This window comes from Podarcis raffonei, chromosome 13 (genome assembly GCF_027172205.1).
Source record: "Podarcis raffonei isolate rPodRaf1 chromosome 13, rPodRaf1.pri, whole genome shotgun sequence".
In the NCBI taxonomy this organism is placed as follows: domain Eukaryota; kingdom Metazoa; phylum Chordata; class Lepidosauria; order Squamata; family Lacertidae; genus Podarcis; species Podarcis raffonei.
Genome location: NC_070614.1, coordinates 55,978,189 through 55,998,894, shown reverse-complemented (window position 1 = coordinate 55,998,894; position 20,706 = coordinate 55,978,189). Strand labels below are relative to the sequence as shown.

General features: G+C 54.1%; 2 protein-coding genes across 4 annotated transcripts; both read right to left on the bottom strand.

Annotated features, from left to right (window-relative positions):
- Positions 1-42: 42 nt before the first annotated feature.
- Positions 43-13,419, bottom strand: ZMYND15 (zinc finger MYND-type containing 15). 3 transcript variants are annotated; one of them, XM_053362654.1, is made up of 14 exons: positions 13,264-13,408; positions 11,574-11,912; positions 10,106-10,334; positions 9,409-9,564; positions 8,321-8,481; positions 8,025-8,180; positions 7,215-7,301; positions 6,675-6,791; positions 5,572-5,660; positions 4,860-4,961; positions 3,198-3,327; positions 2,942-3,000; positions 1,618-1,778; positions 43-288 (listed from the first exon to the last, which is right to left on the bottom strand). In XM_053362654.1, the coding sequence occupies exons 2-14, from the start codon at positions 11,908-11,910 to the stop codon at positions 105-107; spliced, it is 1,968 nt and encodes a 655-aa protein (XP_053218629.1). In that variant the 5' UTR covers positions 11,911-11,912; positions 13,264-13,408; the 3' UTR covers positions 43-104. The 3 variants fall into 3 exon arrangements, 2 of the variants coding, with proteins under 2 accessions (XP_053218629.1, XP_053218630.1); XM_053362655.1 differs by lacking the exon at positions 7,215-7,301 and having other exon boundaries at positions 13,264-13,411; XR_008327329.1 differs by lacking the exon at positions 43-288 and having other exon boundaries at positions 1,691-1,778; positions 2,587-3,000; positions 13,264-13,419.
- A 2,243-nt stretch (positions 13,420-15,662) lies between these two features.
- Positions 15,663-19,735, bottom strand: LOC128400474 (serine protease 55-like). Its single transcript, XM_053362679.1, has 5 exons — positions 19,457-19,735; positions 18,551-18,749; positions 17,562-17,815; positions 16,427-16,566; positions 15,663-16,255 (listed from the first exon to the last, which is right to left on the bottom strand). Exons 1-5 carry the CDS (start codon positions 19,518-19,520, stop codon positions 15,869-15,871), a joined length of 1,044 nt encoding a protein of 347 aa, XP_053218654.1. The 5' UTR covers positions 19,521-19,735; the 3' UTR covers positions 15,663-15,868.
- Between the last annotated feature and the right edge of the window lie 971 nt (positions 19,736-20,706).

Here is a 20,706-nt window from a genome sequence, read left to right as displayed (position 1 = left end):
CACCTAGAGGGCAGTTGTGCCAGAGAAGAAACGGAAGCGCCGTTTGCCCATTCCTGTTTATTATTTTGCCTGCCTTGCCCTCTCCCTTCTGTGCTCCACACCCGTCACTTGCGCCGCCGCCCTGCCGCCCGGATCTGCCTCTTCTCCTTGCGCCTGCTCCGGGCTGCCTCGGGGGGGTCAGCGTTCCCGCTGGGTGGCAGGGCCTGGGGCAGAGGGGCGGGGGTCTGCCGGTGGTTGCTGGCTGAGGATGCCTTGTAGATCAAGTGGAAGATGAAGGCGTTGGAGTACCTGGCGGCGAGAGGCGGCAGAGGGGGTGAATGGGAGAGCAGGGCCCTCTCGGTGGCGGCCACACATTTCTGGAATCTTGGGGTAGGACTTGCACCACTTTGGGAGAGGATTAGGCAATTTCATGGACTGGAGGAAGTGGCTATCAACCATTATGAGCCACACTGGTCTCCTCTGCCAGAGGTTATCATAGAATTTATCACTGAGTTGGAAGGGACTCTGAAGATCAACCAGTCCAACCCCCTCCAAAATATGCAGCTGTCCCTTGCGGGAATTGAACGGGCAACCCCTGGCATTATCAGCCCTACGCTCTTAAAGAATGAGCTATCCAGTTTTGTTGGGAACTGTTAGGAAAGCAGAGAGCTGTTGCGCTCAGATCCCACTTGTGGGCTTCTTCCCTTTGGGGCGCCTTCTTGGCCGCTATGGGGACAGAATGCTGGGCAGGGCGGGTCCCCTGGGCCTGAGGCAAAGGTCCCCATGGGACCTCCAGGCGCAGAGGCAGTCTATCCAGATTCCTCAGTTCCTGAGGGTATTTGGCCACTGCAAGGACAAGCTGGTCTGGCCCAGGTGGGCCCCCTTGGGCCTGATCCTGACGTTCTTCCTCCCCCTTGAAATCTGTGTGGCTTGAGCCAGCATGATTACTTGCTAATACTAATATGAATTAGCACAAAGCATAAAAAAGCTTCAAAGGCTTCCTTATCGGGAACTGCGTGTCTTTCTTGGGTTACAGCTCAGTCAGAAACTAATCTCAGGGTCCTGGGTTTGGGCCTCACCTTGGGAAAAGATTCCTGCAATGCAGGGGGTTGGACTAGATCACCCTCCCAGCCCCTTCCAACTCTACGGTTCCATGATTCTGTGAGTCTAGGAATCCGTGCTGTTCATTTCAAAAGGTGCTGTTGGACGGGGGATTTCTAGTCTGCTACCCTAGAGGGTCCGGGGAACTTTCGATGAATGGATGGATGTCGGCAAAGGGTGCAAATTTAGGGAAGTTGCACAATCAGAGGGTGCGGTTCCTGGAAAGGAGGAGAGAGAACCATAGTTGGAAGGGTCCCCGAGGGGTCATCTAGCCCAACCCCCAGCATTGCTGGAGGTGGGGGAGGGGAGTGCCATAAAGATGGAGGCAGAAAGACAAAGGTGGTTGGGAAGCTTTTCCCATGATGGACAAAAACTGACCAGGCCAGGAGTCAGCGGGACATTGGTCAGAGGTTAAGAGGTCGCCCCTTTCCATCGCTTTATGGACTGGGGTCAGGGGCATCCAAAATTACCTTCTGGGGCAGAGGGGGGGAGGTCAGAAGTGACGGGCTTTGCCAGAACCGCAGCTGGGGTACCCACCAGGGCATGGCGTTGTCGATTCCGGCCTGGCGGAAAGGCGAGCGGAAAGGGTTGATCTGGGCAGGGCTGGCGCTGCCCCCTGTCGCCATGGAGACAGCGGCCTCATCCACAGCACAGCTGTACTCGCTGCATTCAGTGAAGTAGGCCGGCACCCGAAGGGACTGCAAGGTGGAAGAAGAAGAAGAGTTTGGATTTGATATCCCGCTTTATCACTCCCCTTCAGGAGTCTCAAAGGGGCCAACATTCTCCTTTCCCTTCCTCCCCCACAACAAACACTCTGTGAGGTGAGTGGGGCTGAGAGACTTCCGAGAAGTGTGACTGGCCCAAGGTCACCCAGCAGCTGCATGTGGAGGAGCGGAGACGCGAACCCGGTTCCCCAGATTACGAGTCCACTGCTCTTCCCCACTACACAACCACTGGAGAGAGGGAGGAAGAGAGAAGTGAGGGGACGAGGACCCGGCAGCTCCATCGCTCAAGAGGGGGGTCTCCCTTGCCTATATAATGGCCTACACTTAGTGCATTTATGTACTTGCTGCATTTACAGCCTGGCTCTCCCTCCTAGGGGCTGAGGGTGGCATGGTTCTCCTGCCCTGTGAGGTCGGCTAGGCTAACAGGTGGCGCCTCGGGGTCACACCCAGGGAGCTTCATGGGGGGATTTGAACGCTGGTTTCCGCCTGCAGTCTAACCACTACACCCTACTGCCTCTGGCTTCTGCTGCCCCAGGAGATATTTTGTACAGAGCTGTTATGTCCCAGAAACCATGAAGGTTCCATGCTGAGACCAGGAGCTGTCAAACTTCAGTTTTGAAAAGGAATAGGGTGTTTTTGTACGTGTGCCTTCCGTTTCCCAAAAAACTCTGCAGTTCTGCTGATAAACAGCCAGAGCTGACCATTTACTCCTCTTTTCTCTGAATCTTCTAAATTCAGCTGCATTCCTAATTTGGAATTCTGCGAGATTTTCAATGCCTACATTTCTAGAATCAAAATTCAGCCTGGAAGACAAATGCCGTGAATTGCCACCAACCCCAGGGCAGTTACTTCACCAGCTCTGAGGTGGTTACTTGGTGTCAGTTGGTCACAGCATCATAGCAAAGGCCTGATGACATCACAACTGGAGAATTGGGCTCGGGAGACGCCATCACTTCAGAAGCAGAGCAAAGGCATGTCTAACGTCACAACGCTGTACGCTGGGCCAAAGTACTGTATCCAGCAGCCGTGATGTCAAGAGATGATGTCACAGCGATGTCATTCCATAGGATGGAGGGAGGAGTTTTGAGGGGGAGACCCCGTTTCTAAGTACTGCGTGATGAGTGGGCTCGGCTTACCTGAAGTCGTGGCAGAGAACTCCGCCAAGTCTCCTTGAGGGCAAATCCAGAGTTGAACCCTGGACAAAAGGGGTGTGTTAACATGGGGAACTCTCTGCATCAGATAGAGACAGCCTCCTCACCCCATCCTTCAGCCGGATTCTTTCTTACCCCGCCCCCGCCATTGCTTCATTCTCTGGCCAAGCAGCCCAACCCATCCCTGCACCCCCTCCCCACTTTCCCGTCCTCTCCTGGCCCCTTCCCCCTTTATTCTCACCAATGACCAGGTCCGGTTTGGGCGCCTGCAGGAGGTGGTAGGGGCGGGCACTGAACCCAAACTGCAGTTCACGCCGCCCCCCTTTGCATCTGGGGGCCAGGCCAGGCCGGACAGAGACGCCTTGCTCCTCCTGGAAGGGGGGAAGAGAAGGAGGGGATTCACAAAGTGCTTCTGTCAGATCGAGGGAGCTCCTAATTCAGTGCAGAGTTAACCACTGGAACTCCCCTCCACAGGAGGCAGCAGTGGCCACCAACTGGGATGGTTTTCCATGAGGAAGAGGCAAATCCATGGAGGAGAAGAGGGCTGTCAATGGGCTCCTGGCTCTGCTCTGCCTCCGCGGTCAGAGGCAGCAAGGCTTCTGGTTGCCACATGCTGGAAACCACAGGAAGGGAAAATCCTGGTTGTGGGCTTGCCATGGGCAACCCGGCCGTTATTGTTGTTGCTGTTACAGGTGGTAGTTGGTCACCTGCTATGAGAACAGGATGTTGGACTAGCTGGGCCCCTTTGGCTTGACCCAGCGGCCAGGTTTTCCTGAGCTTCTTAAGTGAGCCCCAGCTCTGCTTCCCATAAAAAGTGGGAAAGAAAACCCAGCAGAGGCAACAGATGGATGCTAAGAACAACCAGGAAGAAGTGAATAGAGAGAGGTCTCCTCGAGAATCCGTGGACACCCAGTGAAGCTGAATGTTGGAAGATTTAGGTAAGATTAAAGAAGGACCTTATTTATTGGAGCTTTTAATACAGGATGGCAAATATGACACCTACAGTAGCTACTTTAAATGAATTCAAATCTCCAGGGCCTGATGAGCTGCATTTAAGGGTAATAAAGTAGCTCAAGGGTGTAATTTCAGAGTCTTTGTCTATGTTCTTGGAGAACAGGTGAGGTTCCTACAGACTGGAGGCAGGCAAATGTCCCCATCTTCAAAGGCGGGGCCGGAATAAGTCCCAGGTAACTCCCGACGGGTGAACTTGCAGATAATTCAACAGTCTGTGGACACTTAGAAAACAATGCTGTGATTACTAAGACCCAGCATGGGTTTCTCAAAAACAAGTCAGGCCTCACTGTGAGAAGTGAAGTTACAGGGAACCAGGCAGAGGGCCTTCTCAGTAGTGGCACCTGCTCAACAAATGTCAAAGGAAAAAAAGCAACTACCAGACCTTTAGAAGACGTCTGAAGGCAGCCCTGTTTAGGGAAGCTTTTAATAGCTGAAGGACTATTGTATTTTAATATTTTGTTGGAAGCCGCCCAAAGTGGCTGGGGAAACCCAGCCAGATGGGCAGGGTATAAATAATAAAAATTTATTTATTTATTTATTTATTTATTTATTTATTTATTATGGAGTTACAAGCCTGGTTGATCAGGGGAATACTGTGGGGTTGTTCCATGACAGATCATCACATAAAATAAACTACTACACCTAAGATTTGGATTAAAATTGCTGTAATGGATTATCTCACATGTCCAAAGGCCCTGGTGTGAATAAAAATTTCCTCTGCCTTACCGTTTTTGATTTGTGCAACTCAAATATGGACTACCAGACCTAAAAAAATTACGCAATGTGGTCTAAAGTTACTTTAGGAGGGGATCAGGGTCCCTGAAGCTGAGTAGATCTGCCCCTGGCTGTTCCTCCCTCCCTCCCTCCCTCTCCCCAGAGGCAGACTCACATCCCTCTGAAGGAGAAACTGCTGGCCGTCCAATTGGGGGGGCAGGGCGTCCCCCACAAACAGAAGCTCCAGAGAGACATGGGGCAGCAGCACCGACAACTCCTGCAGGGGGGGAGGGGGTCAGAAATGAGAAAATGGGTGGATGTTAGCAACCTTCCTGTAATTCCTGTTACATATAATTGGTTTAATTCACACTGAAATGGGAATGTCTGTGTATTGAGGAAATGGGAATGTCTCTGGATTTTCCATGAAGCTATAGAAAAGCAGGAAGAGCTCTCTGAGCTTTTTGCTGGCTGATTGTTCTTTACTCTAAACCAGTGATGGCCAAACTTGCAGAGAGTCTATGAGAGGTTCCAATATTTAGTAAATGTTGGCAATGATTTTTCTCAAATTAAACATGTCAATTTTGCCCTCTCGGCTATGTCCAATTATTTTAATAACCGTTCTTCCAGTCTTGGCAACGGTGAGTCTTCCCACTTTTGTGCATATTAAAAGTCTTGATGCCGTAATCATATATTAGAACAAAGATGCATGATCTTTTTTCCAATTGTGTAACCGTAGCTTTCAATGAGAAATATATAAAAAGGAATTCCTGCCCAGAGAACCCTTGGGCTTCAAAACCAGTGGTACCAGTTTGCCCAGCTCTCCCTCGACCCTCCCCTCCCTGGCACCCAGTTGCCCCTCTGCCCCACTGGGGAGACCCTTCACGTACCCAGAAGACCATCAGGACCCCAAATTCTTTGCCTGCCTCTACCACGTGGATCTTGAGAGACTGCTTGTTCAGGATGTTCAACTCGGGAACTGGAGGGAGAAGAAAAGGAGGGGAGAGACCAGGAGTCACAAAGGACCTTTGGAAGACATTTGTTGACTTGAAGAACATCAGGAGAACCTGCTCCATAAGGCCTGTGGCCCATCTGGCCCATCACCCTCCTCTCACAGGGACCAAACACCCCTGAGAAATAGAGGATTCTCAATAGGGCCCATTATGGGAAGACCACGAGCAGGATCTGAACTCAAGAGCAGATCCCCCTTACAACTGGGATTCAGAAGCATCGCTGCCTCTGACCTTGTAGGCAGGGCGGAGCTATCCTGGCTAGGAGCCCCTGACAACCCTCTCTTCCTCCATGAATTTGTCCCGTCCTCTTTTACAGCCATCCCTGCCTCCTGTGGGAGGGAGTTCCACAGGTTAACTCTGAGCTGCACAAAGAAGGTTAGGCTGAGAGAGGCAGTGGCTGGCCCCCAAGGTCACCCAGTGGGCTTCATGGCCAGGTGGAGATTTGGACAGGGAGGATAAGTATTACGAAAGAAACTATGGTTTGCTGTCCAAAATTAACGCTACTGAATATTTTTGATGATGTTGACGTTGGTATAAAGTCAAAAGAATTGGCCTTATCTATGATCTTGGTAGAACAAATAGCATTTGCAAGTCAATGGGGAACAGCATCCGAATCTTACAGCTTAGTCTCTGGAACAGAGGTACTATGGAGAGAATCACACATAATTTGGTATATCGATGAGGACTAGAACCAGCAGACACCTTTTGTATGTCCTGGAATTCCCTTTACAGTTTATATGACAGAACCGCCCTTTTCAAGGCAAGCCTGGAAGACCTGGAACCAGACCTGATAATGCTGATAATTCTCTTTACTTGTTCCTTTGACTCCTGTGCGGCTGCACTTATTCCATGCACCCATTTTACAGCTTTACTTTTCGTCTTTTAATTCCCGCCTCTTCTTATGCTCGTTCTCTCTCTGTTTCATGTATGTTACAAACCCTGCAGGGAGGCTGGGGGGCTACCCCCCCCCCGATACTCACAGTGCTGAGGGGCCAGCTGGGTGATGATGTAGTAGGCAGTGAGGGGGTAGCTCAGGAGGACGGCCAGAGGGGCTCCGAGGGGCAGCCCCCGCCACTGGTAATACTCCTTCCAGGACCCTGTGGGGAGGGGGGGCAGCAGCGAGTCAGAGAAGTGGGCCCATCCCCTTTCCACAGATAGTAGGATGGCTATTAATCAGATTTAGCCATCACTTTTTTGTCAGGGCGATTCAAAGCAACTTGCATTATTTTAAGCAAAAAAACAGGTACATATGGATGTTAAGACGATCTTCTTCTTTTAGAAAACCTAGATTCAATCATTTCACCCAGGCAAAAAGGCCATTGATGATTAAAAGCTGAAGGCCTGATCTGAATAGATTCCCCCACCGCACCCCAGTGCCTATAGATGTGTAATTACGGCACCTGGCAAGCCTCCCTGGAGAAAGCTTGCCGTAAGTGGGGAGTCACCATCGAAAAGGCCCTGTTATACATGAGTTGCAAGATGCAAGCTCTGACTCCCCGCCCCCAGAACCCCTGTCTCACCAAAGAATGTCCGGGGCATGGGAGGCTCAGGGGGGGCTGGCGGAAGAGCTGTCCCTCCTTCCGGCCGTAGCGCCTCAAAGGGGTTCCCTAGGGGGGTGAGAAAAAGGCTGGTCAGGGCAGGGAGGGGAATGTCAAGGTTGTAGGGCAAAGGAGCCGCTCCAGCCTTAGGCAGAGGGAGCCGGGAGATGGCAGAGAGGAGATAGGGGCAGGAGTAGCACCCCCCAAACATTGCCTCTGTTAGAGAGAACTGTGGGTGCCATACAGCTGGCTGTGCACCCCACAAGCAAGTGGAATCCACTCAGTCCCACTCCAGGGGGCCAGAAGGTGCTACCCCACTGCCCCCACAGAAGTGAGTTTCAACTGCCAGTCCAGGCAGCTTCTGTGCAAGGAATTGGGGGGGAGGACAAGGAGAGGCGCCATCTTCTCCTCTGCCCCAAATGGCCCAGATGTCTTGGACTGGTCCTGAAGAGCCATTGGCCCATCCAGTTCAGCCTCCAGTTCTTGCAATGGATAAATACCCCCTATGAATCTAGAAGCGCAGATAGACTACTTCTGGGCATGGAAGCTCCACAGGGCCAAAAGAAGCACCCTGCTGGATCAGGCCAATGGCCCACCTAGTGCAATGGGAAAACCACAAGCAGGATCCGAGCACAAGAGCTGCTCTCCCTTCCTGCGGTTTCCAGCAGCGGGCATCTGCAACAAGACTGCCTCCGACTGTGGAGGTTCCTGGCCCCCTTCTGTCCACCCCACCTGGACTCCATGGGTCTGCACCCCACACACGCCCGCCCAACAGGCCCGCTGCCCCCTCACCGCTCTGCAGGAAGGGCACGGGCTTCTCAGAACCCCCCTGGAGCCCCACGCCGTAGTCGGGCGCCCTGACCAGCATGCTCTCTCCGGCCCAGTAGCCGCGGGTCAGACCCCTGGCAGAGAGGAAGCCCTCTTTGTTGAAGTTCTCGCTGGTCACCTCTGCAAGGGAAACAAGCGGGGAAGATGAATGAGGTGGGGGGCTCAGCCTCTCAGGACCCCAGACTCTGCCTCCCCCCACCAGCGCCTGACCCTAGGTTGTGCCATGAGGGGCCCCTCGCCCTGGTGCCCGGGCTGCCCACCTGCTGTGAAGGTGAAGGGAAGGTTGGCCAGCTCTCGGGTGCGACTCATGTACCCAGCCATGCGCTGGCACCAGAACTGGTGCCCGATGTCCTCAGGGCTGCGGTTCCAGTCCAGCTTGCGGCAGCGCTCAGAGCAATACAGGACGGCCCTGCAGTGCTGGCTGTGGGGACAGACAGGGGCTGCTCAGGCCGGGAAGGGGCTGGGGGGGCAGAGAGAGAGAGAGAGAGAGAGAGAGAGAGAGAGAGAGAGAGAGAGAGTCGGAAGGGACCCCCGAGGATCATGCAGACCAACCCCCGTGTGGGAATGTTCAGGGATGCAGGAGAGGATATATTGTTTGATTATATCCTTTTCCAACTTGTGTTAAAAAGTTCCACAATTTAGCAGAGTAACATTCCCCCTTTTAAACTCACGGCGGATGCGTTTGCTCAGGCTCACTAAAGCCTCTATAATAACTGTTCTGGTATTTTCCCCTTATTCCCTCATAAAAGATAAGACACGACACAGTCTTCTATAAAAGTATAAAAAGGTTTACTCACACATCATTCTGTTCACAATAGGATCCCAGAAGGCAGACTTAGCTTAGAAAAGTAACATATACCTAGAAACAATCTCATAAAAAGACTCCTTTGTCCTCTCTTGGAAGCCAAGAGAGCATCTTTGGCTAAGCTTCTTCAATGCATGTAGTAAAAAAAGAGAGAGATAACTGCCCTGCCCTGTGCTTTTGTGGTTACCTGCACAGGTGAGGCCACGCCCACCTCTAGTCACATGCAGAGGAAGACTGTCCCAGCCCAGAAGGAAACAGTAAGTTTACCTGCTGGCGGGACAAACATTCCTCCCCATGTGTTAGCATGTTCACTCTAGGAATGTTGTACTTGACTGCTCTTGTGTTTCACATCCCACACCCCGGCCATGCAGGAATCCCAGCAAAGGGCAATCCGGTACCAACTTCTGCGACGCACCCACCGGGCTCCCACTGCTTTGCAAAGGTGTGGCAGAGCAAGAGTTGGGGTTTTGCACAAGCGTCTTTGGGGTGTGCCTGGATGGAAAGCGGGGGTGGGGAGGGAGCCCTCTCTGGGGTGCTGCTCACCACGCCGTGACTTGTCCCTCGAAGCTGTACCTCTTGCAGACGTGGCAGGCCCTCACACGGGTGGTGGGGAACGTGAAGGCCGGCTTGGGGCCCCAGCCGCGCATCGGGCCCTTGCTCATCTTCACCCCCAGCCTCGAGAGCAGCGGCTCCAGGGACCTAGAGAGGAGGACACCAGCTGGATCAGGCCCAAGGGGGACCAGCAGCCAGTGGCCAAATGCCCCGTGGGACCCGGGACCCAGATAGATGGCCTCTGGGCCTGGAGGTTCCACAAGAGCACCTGTTCTCCCAGTTGCCCCCTTTGGAAGCCTGGGGGCAGGAGGACCTGTGGGCAACAGCAGCAGAACTGGCTGCCCTTCACCCAGCTATGGGTCACCCCCTTCCCTCTCCGGGGTGGATCTGGCCAACTCTAGCTGGCCCAGGTGCCTCGAGGAAGTTCCAAGGCAGGGCAAAGTGCAGGTAGCCCCATGTTTGTAGGCTCTTTGGGCCTTGGGGGTACACTGCCCCTGAACATGGGGTCTCTGTTGTCAGCTCCTCTCTTGCTGCTTCTTTAAAAAAGGGTGGGGGGGGGCAAATGTATTGCACAACCTATTTTACAACATGCTTATTCTTCTCTTTGCGTGCCCCCCACCCTGCCGCCAAAGGAGGAGCCCCTTGGAAGCTGCGTCATGCGCTGCAACGAAGTGCTGCAGCCTCTCACTTGTGCAAGGCCGCGTCTCCCACGGTGAGCAGCTTGGGCCTGCGCGGCTCCCCTGCGCCCAGAGGGCAGATCATGCTGTGGCACAGGAGGGCGACGGCACGGGGCTCTAGGGGCTGCTCGGCCCCCGTGGCCCCTGCACAGGACCCCCCCAGCTGGAAGTCAAAGCCCAGGATGCTGCCGTGCTCGTCCGTCACCAGCAGGAGGTGGTCCACGCGCCAGAGCGGCTGGCCTGCAAGAGAACCAAAGGATTATCGTCATTATAATCATTATAATTTACACCCCACACATCTGGATGGGTTTCCTCTGGGCGGCTCCCAGCAGAATATTAAAAAAAGAATAAAACATCAAACTTTTTTAAAAAACTCCCTAAAGAGGGCTGCCTTCAGATGTCTTCTAAAAGTCAGGTGGTTGTTTATTTCCTTGGCATCTGATGGGAGGGTGTAACACAGGGCGGGCGCCACTACCGAGAAGGCCCTCTGCCTGGTTCCCTGCAACCTCACTTCTTGCAGGGAGGGAACCGCCAGAAGGATCTCGGAGCTGGACCTCCGTGTGAGGAGAGCCATTGGCTGAATCCGGCCAATGACCCACCAAGTCCAGCCTCCTGTCATCCCAGTAGCCAAATGCCCCTAAGGACCGAGGAATCGGAATAGAATGCTCCTGGGGCTGGAGGCTCCATGGGAATGTGAGAAGAGCCCTGGATCAGGCCAGTGGCCCACCTGGTCCAGCATCCTGGTCTCCCAGTTGCCTGTAGGAAACCAGCAAGCAGGATCTGGCCACGAGAGCAGCTCTCCCCACATGTGGCTTCCAGCAGCGGGCATTCAGAAGCACCGATTCCCCCTCCCTCTGCGGAGGCAAGTGGGGGAATGTTCAGGGCGGCAGGAGAGGATATCTTGTTTGTTAATATCCTTCCCAACTTGTGCTAGCAAGTCCCTTTCCTTAGCAGAGTGCATTCCCCTTTACAGAGCACAACAGAGAGCTGTTTGCAGGCTTGTTTAAGCCTCTCACTATCATACAATCCAGTATTGTCACAACAATCTTATTTAAAGTCAGTAAAAGAAGTTTACTCACATCATCAGTTTACAGTTGGATGCCTGAAGGCAGACTTAGGTACAAAGTATATACATGTGGACCTATCCCATATGATCTTAGCTAAAAGCTGCTCCAACAATGGAGGAAGTCGAAGAGAGAGAGAGTGCTACATGTCCTGTCCTTTTGTGTTACCTGGACAGGTAAGGTCACGCCCACCTCTAGTCACATGCAAAGGAAGGATGTCCCAGCCAGGAGGAAACAGGAAGTTTTCGACTGGCTGGACCAAACATCCCCTTGCCTGTCCACTCTAGGAAAACAAGGAATGTTGTACTTGACTGCTACTTAGGTATCCCATCCCACACAGAGCAGAGCCCTGGTCGCCCTTCCGAGGATGCTGTGGCTACCTGCCCCAAGCTCCGCCCCCTCCGGTGCCCCTCACCTGTCTCAGGTGTGGCCTCCTCCTCGTCCTCCTCGCCGGCGCCCACGAAGGTGATGAAGCGCTCCAGGTCCCCCAGGGCCAGGGCCTCCTCGCTGTAGAAGCGACCGCCCACCTGCTGCCCCGGGTCAGCCACGGTGAAGGCCAGTGCCCGGTTGGGCAAGGCGTGCAGCACCCAGAGGGCCGGATCCGGGGGCAGGCGCCGGATGGAGCCCTCCTGGCGCTTGCGGCGCTCGCTGCCTCGCCGGCAGGCTGAGTCCAACAAGAAGCGCCGGTACCAGCTGAAGAGCAGCTCAGCAAAGTCCAGGATCTCGGCCCGGTAGCCAGTGACAAACTCCATGCCTGCGGGGAGAGCGGCGGGGCCAGGCCTCCGTCAGCCACCAAGGGAGCCTCTGAGCATGTGCAGAGTGCATCTCCCTCAACCCCCGACAAACTCCCATGCATCTACCTGCCTTGCTGCGGGTTGGAATGGATGGCCTTTTGGAGTCCCACCCGAATCGACAGTTCTAAGTGTCTATGAAACAGGCGATTCCTGGATGGCCGGGGGTTGGACTAGATGACCCACAGGCCCCTTCCAACTCTCAATACTATGATTCCTTGGAGATTTCTAAGGAGAGGTTAATTCCTGCAGGGGGTGTCATTTGAGGGGGTGAAACTTAATTTTTGCATTTTTCTTCAGTGAGGGGCCTTAAAAACGTTTTGGGGTGTGAGGAACTTAAATCTACTATTTTTGTGACTGGACAACATTTAGCTTGCTAGGTTTGATAAAGAAGCAAATAAACTACTCTCAGAAAATTGACAGATTATATAAGAGATGTATAATATATCAATATGAATACATAGTATATAACTGCAAGTATCTGCCAGTCATTTCCCATGATTTCTACACAGATTTACACACATTTTATTTACCAAGCAAAACTAAATTATATTACTGTATTCTAACCAAAATATCTTTGGGCTTCCCTCATTTTTAGAATTTGAAAGGTGAAAATACGACAGTTTGGGCCAGCGAATCCTTGAAATAAGATAAAAGTGTAGTGAAATTGGAACCCATTTATACAAAATATACTGGGGGTTTTGTGTGTGTGTATTTGGATAATAATAATATCTATATATTAGATAACTTTATGTTGTTGTTGTTGTTTAGTCGTTTAGTCGTGTCCGACTCCATGGACCAGAGCACGCCAGGCACTCCTGTCTTCAGATAACTTTATATGGAATTGTAATTCTTAATTCTTGTGTTGATATATTATACCTTCCTTTCTGTGTTCTCACTTTTAATTTTTATTCTATATTGTTTATTTTCAGTGCTGTTTAAAATTATTATTATTATTATTATTATTATTATTATTATTATTATTATTATTATTGTTGTTGTTGTTGTTGTTGTTATTATTATTAAATAAAGAAAGAAAGAAATGAAATAAGGAAAGGAAAGTGTTTCCCCCGTCTCTCTCTGTCCCCTGCTTCCCTCGTCCACAAAGGGGGTTGTCTTTGGGGGGAAAGTGGCCTCCATTCAGTGGCCTCCATTCAGGTGAGTCCCAACTGTCACCAACAGTCAGGTGAGTCCCGCCCCCCCGGTCATAGAGAGGGGCTCCCTAGAGGGCAGCTGTGCCCCCGCCAGCCCTGCCCACCCCCTGGCATGGGGTCCTGCCCCCCACCTAGGGCCCACCTAGGCCTCCCCACCTACCTGACCGCTTTGGAGGTCAGTCGTTGGATGGGGGTCCCTCTGTTCCGCTGCGACATCAGAGGAATCTGGAATCCTGGCCAGGCCAACATACGGAGGGGCAGCCGGTAGCCGCCTCCTCTGATGCCCCCTCGGACGCCTGGGTCCCATTGCCACCGTGTCCAGTGGAAAGGGAGCACCATGCAGAAGGCCATCGCTGTGGTCCAGCAAGGCTGAGCAGACCCTGAAGGTCAGGAAAAGATGTTGGGATGTAAAAAGAGGCAGCGGCAGTGTAGTGGTCAGAGTGCTGGCTAGGACCCAGGGAAGACCAGGGTTCGAATCCCCACTTGGACAAAAAGGGCACTGGGTGACTTTGTGGGGCAGGCACTGCCGCTCCGCCTAACCGACCTTGCAGGGTTGTTGTGTGGCTTCAATGAGGACTAGGATCTGGGAGAGACCGGGGTTTGAATCCCCCACCCAGTGGCTGTAAAGCTTGCTGAAGATGACCTGTGGGGGGCTGTCACTGCCTTCTCTTGGCCTGACCTACCTCACAAGGTTGTTGTTGTTGTGGGGGTTCCATGAGGAGGGGGGAGGAGAACCATGTGCCCCACCTTGAATACCTGGAGGGAAAGTTGGGCTGCAAATCCAGAAAATTAATAAATTCCATTCCAAGTGGGCCAAATCCCAATTTTTGAAATCTCAGGCCGGGGGTGGGGGCTACACGCTTCCTCTGCAGACCCCTTTGTCGTCCCCCCCAATAATCAGCCTTTTTAGTCACATCCCCTCCCTCTGGTCAGCCCCTCCTCCACTCTCTCTTATTTCCGGGTTTTTTTCCTCTTAAAAGTGGGGGAGCAACAAGGATCAAGGGTGGTTTACGAAAACAAAAAAGATGTGATAAAGCTTAGGGAGAAACGCACAAAATAAATCCTAAATAAACCCCATATTGTCAAGCCTTCCCTACTCGAGCATGTGGGGCAAGAACCCAGCGCGCTGGCATGGAGGGGGCACCTCATTCTGCCTGCCACCCCCAAAGGCCACCCGGGTGCAGAGGGGTCTTCAAAGGGTGGAGTGCAGGTGGTTGCCCACCTTGCTTTGAGCAAAGAAGCAAATCCATTGGAGCAGTCAAGTACAATATTCCTTGTTTCCCTAGAGTGGACACAGACAGGGAGATACTACTCCAACCAGTACAACTGTGGGAATGTTCAGGGTGGCAGGAGAGGATATATTGTTTATTAATATCCTTCCTAATTGTGCTAGCAAGTTCCTTTATCTAGCAGAGTTCCATTCCCCTTTCTTACATGCATAGTAAATAGCTGGTTGCAGGCTCGTGTGAGCTTCTCACTATTATACAATTCAGTCTGTCTCAGATTGAATTGTATGTTCCTGGTAAGTTCCCTTGAATCCCTCTTAAAAGAATCAAGATGCGGCAATCTTATTCAAAGTCAATAAAAGAACTTTACTCACATCAGTTCACAGTTGGATTCCTGAAGGCAGCCTTAGTTACAAATATGTACAGTGGTACCTCGGGTTAAGTACTTACCGTAATTCGTTCCAGAGGTCCATACTTAATCTGAAACTGTTCTTAACCTGAAGCACCACTTTAGCTAATGGGGTCTCCTGCTGCCACCGCGCCGCCAGAGCCTGATTTCTGTTCTTATCCTGAAGGAAAGTTCTTAACCTGAAGCACTATTTCTGGGTTAGCGGAGTCTGTAACCTGAAGCGTATGTAACCTGAAGCGTATGTAACCTGAGGTACCACTGTACATGTGGATCTACCCCATATGGGGGAATAACCCAGTTAGCTGGAAGCTAGCAGAGCAGTCCTAGCTAAAAGCTGGTCAAACGAAGAAGGAGGTCAAAAAAAGGGAGAGTGCTGCGTGACTCGTCCTTTTGTTACCTGGACAGGTGAGGTCAGCTCATCTTCCATCACATGCAAAAGGAAGGATGCTCCAGGCCAGGAGGAACAGGAAATTTCAACTAGCTGGACCAAACATTCCCTCGCATGTCTTCTCAAGCATTGCAAGGAATGTTGCACTTGACTGCCTCGCATGGATCCCATCCCACAATAACTTCCTCTTCCACCTGGGCTGGAGCACCCTCCCCCTCCCTCCACGTGACCAGAGAGGTGGGCCTGAAGCTTGCAGACCCAACAAAAGGTCCAGTCACACAGCCATCTTTTTCTTCGGCGCCGGGAAAAACTTTCCTCTAAGCATGGGTAGGCAAACTAAGGCCCGGGGCCGGATCCGGCCCAAGCACCTTCTCAATCCGGCCGCGGACGGTCCAGGAATGAGCGTGTTTTTACATGAGTAGAATGTGTCCTTTTATTTAAAATGCATCTCTGGGTTATTAGCGGGCATAGGAATTTGTTCATTCCCCCCCGCCAAAATATATATAGTCCGGGCCCCCACAAGGTCTGAGGGACAGTGGATCGGCCCCCTGCTGAAAAAGTTTGCTGACCCCTAAAGCCTTCGGCCAGTTAGCATCCCACGACCTTGGAAATGTTTGTGGGGTCCTTGGGTTCGCTTTTGTTTCATCTTGCATTTTGGGCCCTCCCTGTGCTCACCCTGCGACCTTCGGGAGAAAGGCGGCGTACAGATTTCATAAGTAAATACAGTTAAATAAATTAGCCTTTATTCCATCTCTTCTGCCCAGCGCAGGGCCCAGCAGGCGGCCCCCAGGAGCCACGCGAGGGCCGGGCGCTGCCCGGGGGCGGCCCTGGCGGCAATGGCCGCCTCCACTCCGGCCCACATGTCCAGCTCCTGCCGGGTCACATGCGCCGCCTCGGCGGCGGGGGAGGCGGTGTGGCCCTCCGCGGTCTGCGGCACGTGGAAAGGGTGGCTTTCGTGGGCCGAGGTCATCTCCAGCCACGCGTGGAAGTTGGCCACCCTGGTGTAGACGCCGGGGCTGTGGCGGGCCGCGCAGCTGCGCCCCCAGCTCACCACGCCGACCGCGTACCAGCGCTGGTGGGGTCCCCCGCGGCCCGGGGGGCGGCACATGAGGGGTCCTCCGCTGTCCCCCTGGAAAGGCGGGAGGGTGGGAGTTGTAGTCCGAAGCCCCCGGGGCGCCCAGCTGGGTGCTGAGGCTGAGCCGACGTCTCCAAGCCTCCCTCCCCACCCCGCGCCCCCCTTGCGCCCCCTTCCCCGCCCAGAAGGAAGACGGGGGGCAGGAGGCGAGGGGGCGGCTCCCACCTGGCAGGCGTCGCGGCCGCCCTCCTCAAACCCGGCGCAGATCATGTTTTTGGTGAGGGAGCGCAGCCAGCGGAGGCACAGCATCCAGTCGACCATGCCCACCTGCACGTCCAGCAAACTGTAGGATCCCTGGCCGCTTCCTGGACGGAGAGAGGGGAACGGGAGACAAGCCGCGCGGGCTGGCTGGAGACGGGGCGGAGCGGAGCCCGTGCCCCCCGAGCCCCATTTCCCCAGGGGCGCCCCACGAGGTGCCCAAAGACCCCCTGGAATTGGAGCAGGTCCACCAGCAGGTCCGTTCCCTTCCGCTGCCTCTTCCCCGCAGAGGTAGACTGCGCCTGAACGCGGGGCTCCTCCTGCGCCGCCTCTTCTCCACGCATTTGCCCCGTCCCATTTCTCAGCCCTGGGGGCCACAGTTTGAGGCAGAGGGGCTTTTGGGAGGCTTCTTTCCTCCCCCCCCGCCCCCAATCCATCCCACACCGCTGGTCAATTACGAAGGCAAGATTCGAGTCCGGCATCCGTAACCATCTTCCCATTTTACAAGGCAACACAGTTGGAGAACAGCCTTGACCAAAGGTGTCCTGGGCTTTGAAGACACTCGAACTCAGGACGGAAGGGACAAACGTGCTAGGAGGAAGGCACCCTCACCGGGACCAACTCCCCTCCGGAAACCAATATCCCCACTGTGGAAGAACGTGTGGAACTGGCCTCCACAGTCACCTACGGACTCATTGTGAAAACCGTGTTTATGGAAGACAATCTTACTCGGCTACGACGGATCGCCAAAGAGAAGAGAGATTTTACAGGTGGAAGAATTGAGGAAGGGCGGTAGAGCGGGGCGGCGGCTGCCCAGAGCCAAACCCTGAATCAGCATGGGGCATGTCCCCTCCCCGATTTTTCTTGCCCACCCAGGTAAAGCCCCTCTGTTCAAACAGGGGTCCACATGCGCAAGGACCCGACTCATGGGTGCCAACTCCCTGGGGCCCTGGGTGCCCAGGCACCCACAAAATTCCCCCCGGGGCACCCACAGTCGCGAGCCCAAGCCGGCACTCCTGGTCCGGCTCCGCTCTCCCAGCCGCGGGCAGAGGGGGGGTTTCGTCAAGGGAAAGGAAGCGCGGAAGAGGCCTTCGGGGCTCACCGGCCTTCGTGAGCCCCCACCCGGCCACGGTGCAGCTCTCCCACATGTTGTCGTCGGGGACGATGCTGTGGTCGGGGAGGCAGAGGGGGCTGTGGTAGAAGCTGTAGGGGATGGGCTTGTCCAGCAGCAGGAGCGCCAGGTCGTTGTCGTAGGTGCGGGTGCTGTACTCGGGGTGCAGGTGGATCTTGCGCACCCAGCGGGTGACGTTGTGCCTCCCCAGGAGGTTGCTCCCCGCCGCCACCCTGACCTTGTCGCTGAAGGAAAGAGAGGGGGGGACTCTGGGTTTAGTCAGAATTCACACACACTTTCGCCTCCAAACAGGGTCTCCCTGAAGTCATTGAACTGTAGAGTTGGGAGGGGTCCCCAGGGGCCATCTAGTCCAACCCGCTGCGATGCAGGAATCCAGGGCCGGATTATTTACTTATTTAATTTCATTATTTGAATTTATATTTCGCCCTTCGCCACAAGCTCTCTGGGCGGTTCACAAGATAAAAATACACCATAAAAGCACAAAATACGAAACAATAACCCCCTTCCCACAAACACATTTGAAAGGCTGTTGTTAATTGGAAGTTTCCGCCTGGTGTCTAAACAGACATAATGAAGGCGCCAGGCGAGACTCCCCGGGGAGAGCAGTCCACAAACGCGGAGCCACCACAGAGAAGGCTGGTTCTCCAGAAGGTCACATGGAGGAGGCAGCCTTCATTAAGCAGCCGAATCAAAATAAGGGAAGCAGAGATCAAGAAAGCAATCTTTGTTTGCAAGAGAAGAGTCTGGTTGTAAACGGGCGCTTAACCCGTGTCCGGATGCCGGTTCAGACACACTTCGTAGCACCCGGCTGCACCCAGAGCCAGCCTCCCCCCCCCCGTGGCTCCGCAGGGCGCGGCTTGGCGGGCGAGAGAGGAGGAGGTTCCTGGCAGCCAGGCAGGGACCCCGCCTGAAGGCCCCCCCCCCGGCAGCCGGCCCTCTGCCCTCCCCCCCCTCCTCACCTTCTCTCGGCGAAGCAGTGGGCGGCGGAGAGGACCCACCAGGGGTGCACGATGGAGCCCCCGCAGAAGTGGTAGGTGCTGGTCTGTATGCTGACCACCCAGGGCCACTTCCCGGGGAGGGATTTCGAGCCCCCCACAATGCGCGCGCCGGCCACGGGGGAGGCGTGGGGCCCGTCGAACTCGGGCCGGAAGCCGCAGCCTGGAGGAGGCAAGTGCACGTCAGAAGGGCCCCGGGCCCCCGCCCTACTCCCCCATCCCGTCCTCACGGCGGCCCAATGCCCCGAAGAACCCAGGAAGCTGGCCAGGGAGGCTCCCTAAGGACATAAAAGGAGTCTGGGTGCAGGATCAGGCCACTGCAGGCCCGCTGGGTGCCCTTTATGGGAAACTTGCGAGCAGGGCCAGACTGCAAGAGCGCTCTCCCATACCTGTGATAGTCAGGGGTAGACTGCCCCCAGCCATGGAGGATTTGCTGGCACAAGAGCCCTTCCTAATAAGAGCCCTGCTGGAACAGGCCCCTTGCCCACCCAGTCCTGCATCCTCTTCTCACAGTGGCCAGACAGGGGCCCCAAAGGGAAACCTGGGGGCAGGATCCGAGCACAAGAGCCACTCTCCGCTCCTGTGGCTTCCAGAAACGGCTGCCTCCAGCTGTGGAGACACAGCATGGCCAGGAGGAGGCCCCAGCACAACCTCTTCCCACTCCAAGAGGTGATGATGTCACATCATTCCTGTGATGTCACAGGAAACGGAGCAGCGGGGGTGGGGAAATTCTTGGAAGACTGGCCATCAGAAGGTGGGGTTGTTGCTTTTTGAGTCTGCCCAGAGCCTCCGAGGGAAGGAACCATAGCGCCTCCAGCCCTGCCTTCACCCCCTGGCAGCGCCCCACTCCCCTTTCCTTGCACCCGGTACCTTGTCCCCAAATGGCCTGTCCCTGAAGCATCAACAGCAAGCCACACGCCAACAAATGGTCCATAGGTTCTTCCCAGAAGTCACTGGCTTCCAATCTTGAGTGTGGGAGGGGGTCTCAGGCTGTGATGTCATAGAAGGCCAGCTAATGATGTCACAGCTGCAGAACCGAGGCCCCTCCTCCTGGTCCTTAGCCCCGCCTCCCCCGGCCTGGCACTAGACTGGGGCACGCATGGCTCTCTTGGAGCTGCCAGCGTTCTGTGAGGCGCTGAGGTCACTGGGAAAGAAGGCAGAGAAGAGTGTGAAGATGCCTGACCAGGCCGATCCCTGCTGCTCTGGTTCAGTTTAACCCCCTCCCTGCCAACGCATCAGGGGAGGGTTGCAAAGTGGTCGTGCTCTCCAGGAATCATGAACCTGTGTCCCCAATGAGAGGTGCCGGGGCTCAAGGAGCAATAAACGCAGAATGAAAGAAGACAGAGGGGAGGGAGGGAGGGAGGGACGTCCTTGCCAGCTCATTGCCAGAAGACGGGAGGAAAGCCAACTTCTGTTGTTGTTATTGTTATTGTTACAGGTAGGTAGCCATGTTGGTCTGCCATAGTCAAGACAAAATAAAAAAGGAAGGGTTTTATATATTTTTTATTGTTATCGTTACTATTATTATACTCTGCACATTTGGTTGGGTTTCCTCCATCACTTTGGGTGGCTTACAGCATATATAAAACATAATAAAACATCGGGTGGCGCTGTGGGTAAAACCTCAGCGCCTAGGACTTGCCGATCGCATGGTCGGCGGTTCGAATCCCCGCGGTGGGGTGAGCTCCCGTCGTTCGGTCCCAGTGCCTGCCAACCTAGCAGTTCGAAAGCACAATTAAGTGCAAGTAGATAAATAGGTACCGCTTTACAGCGGGAAGGTAAACAGCGTTTCCGTGTGCTGCTCTGGTGCCGGTTCACCGGAGCAGCTTCGTCACGCTGGCCACGTGACCTGGAAGTGTCTGCGGACAGCGCTGGCTCCCAGTCTCTAGAGTGAGATGAGCGCACAACCCTAGAGTCTGTCAAGACTGGCCCGTACGGGCAGGGGTACCTTTACCTTTAATAAAACATCAGGTATCTGAAGAAGTGTGCATGCACATGAAAGCTCATACCAATAACAAACTTAGTTGGTCTCTAAGGTGCTACTGGAAGGATTTTTTTTTTAAAAAAATTGTTTCAACTACAGCAGACCAACATGGCTACCTACCTGTAATTAAAACATC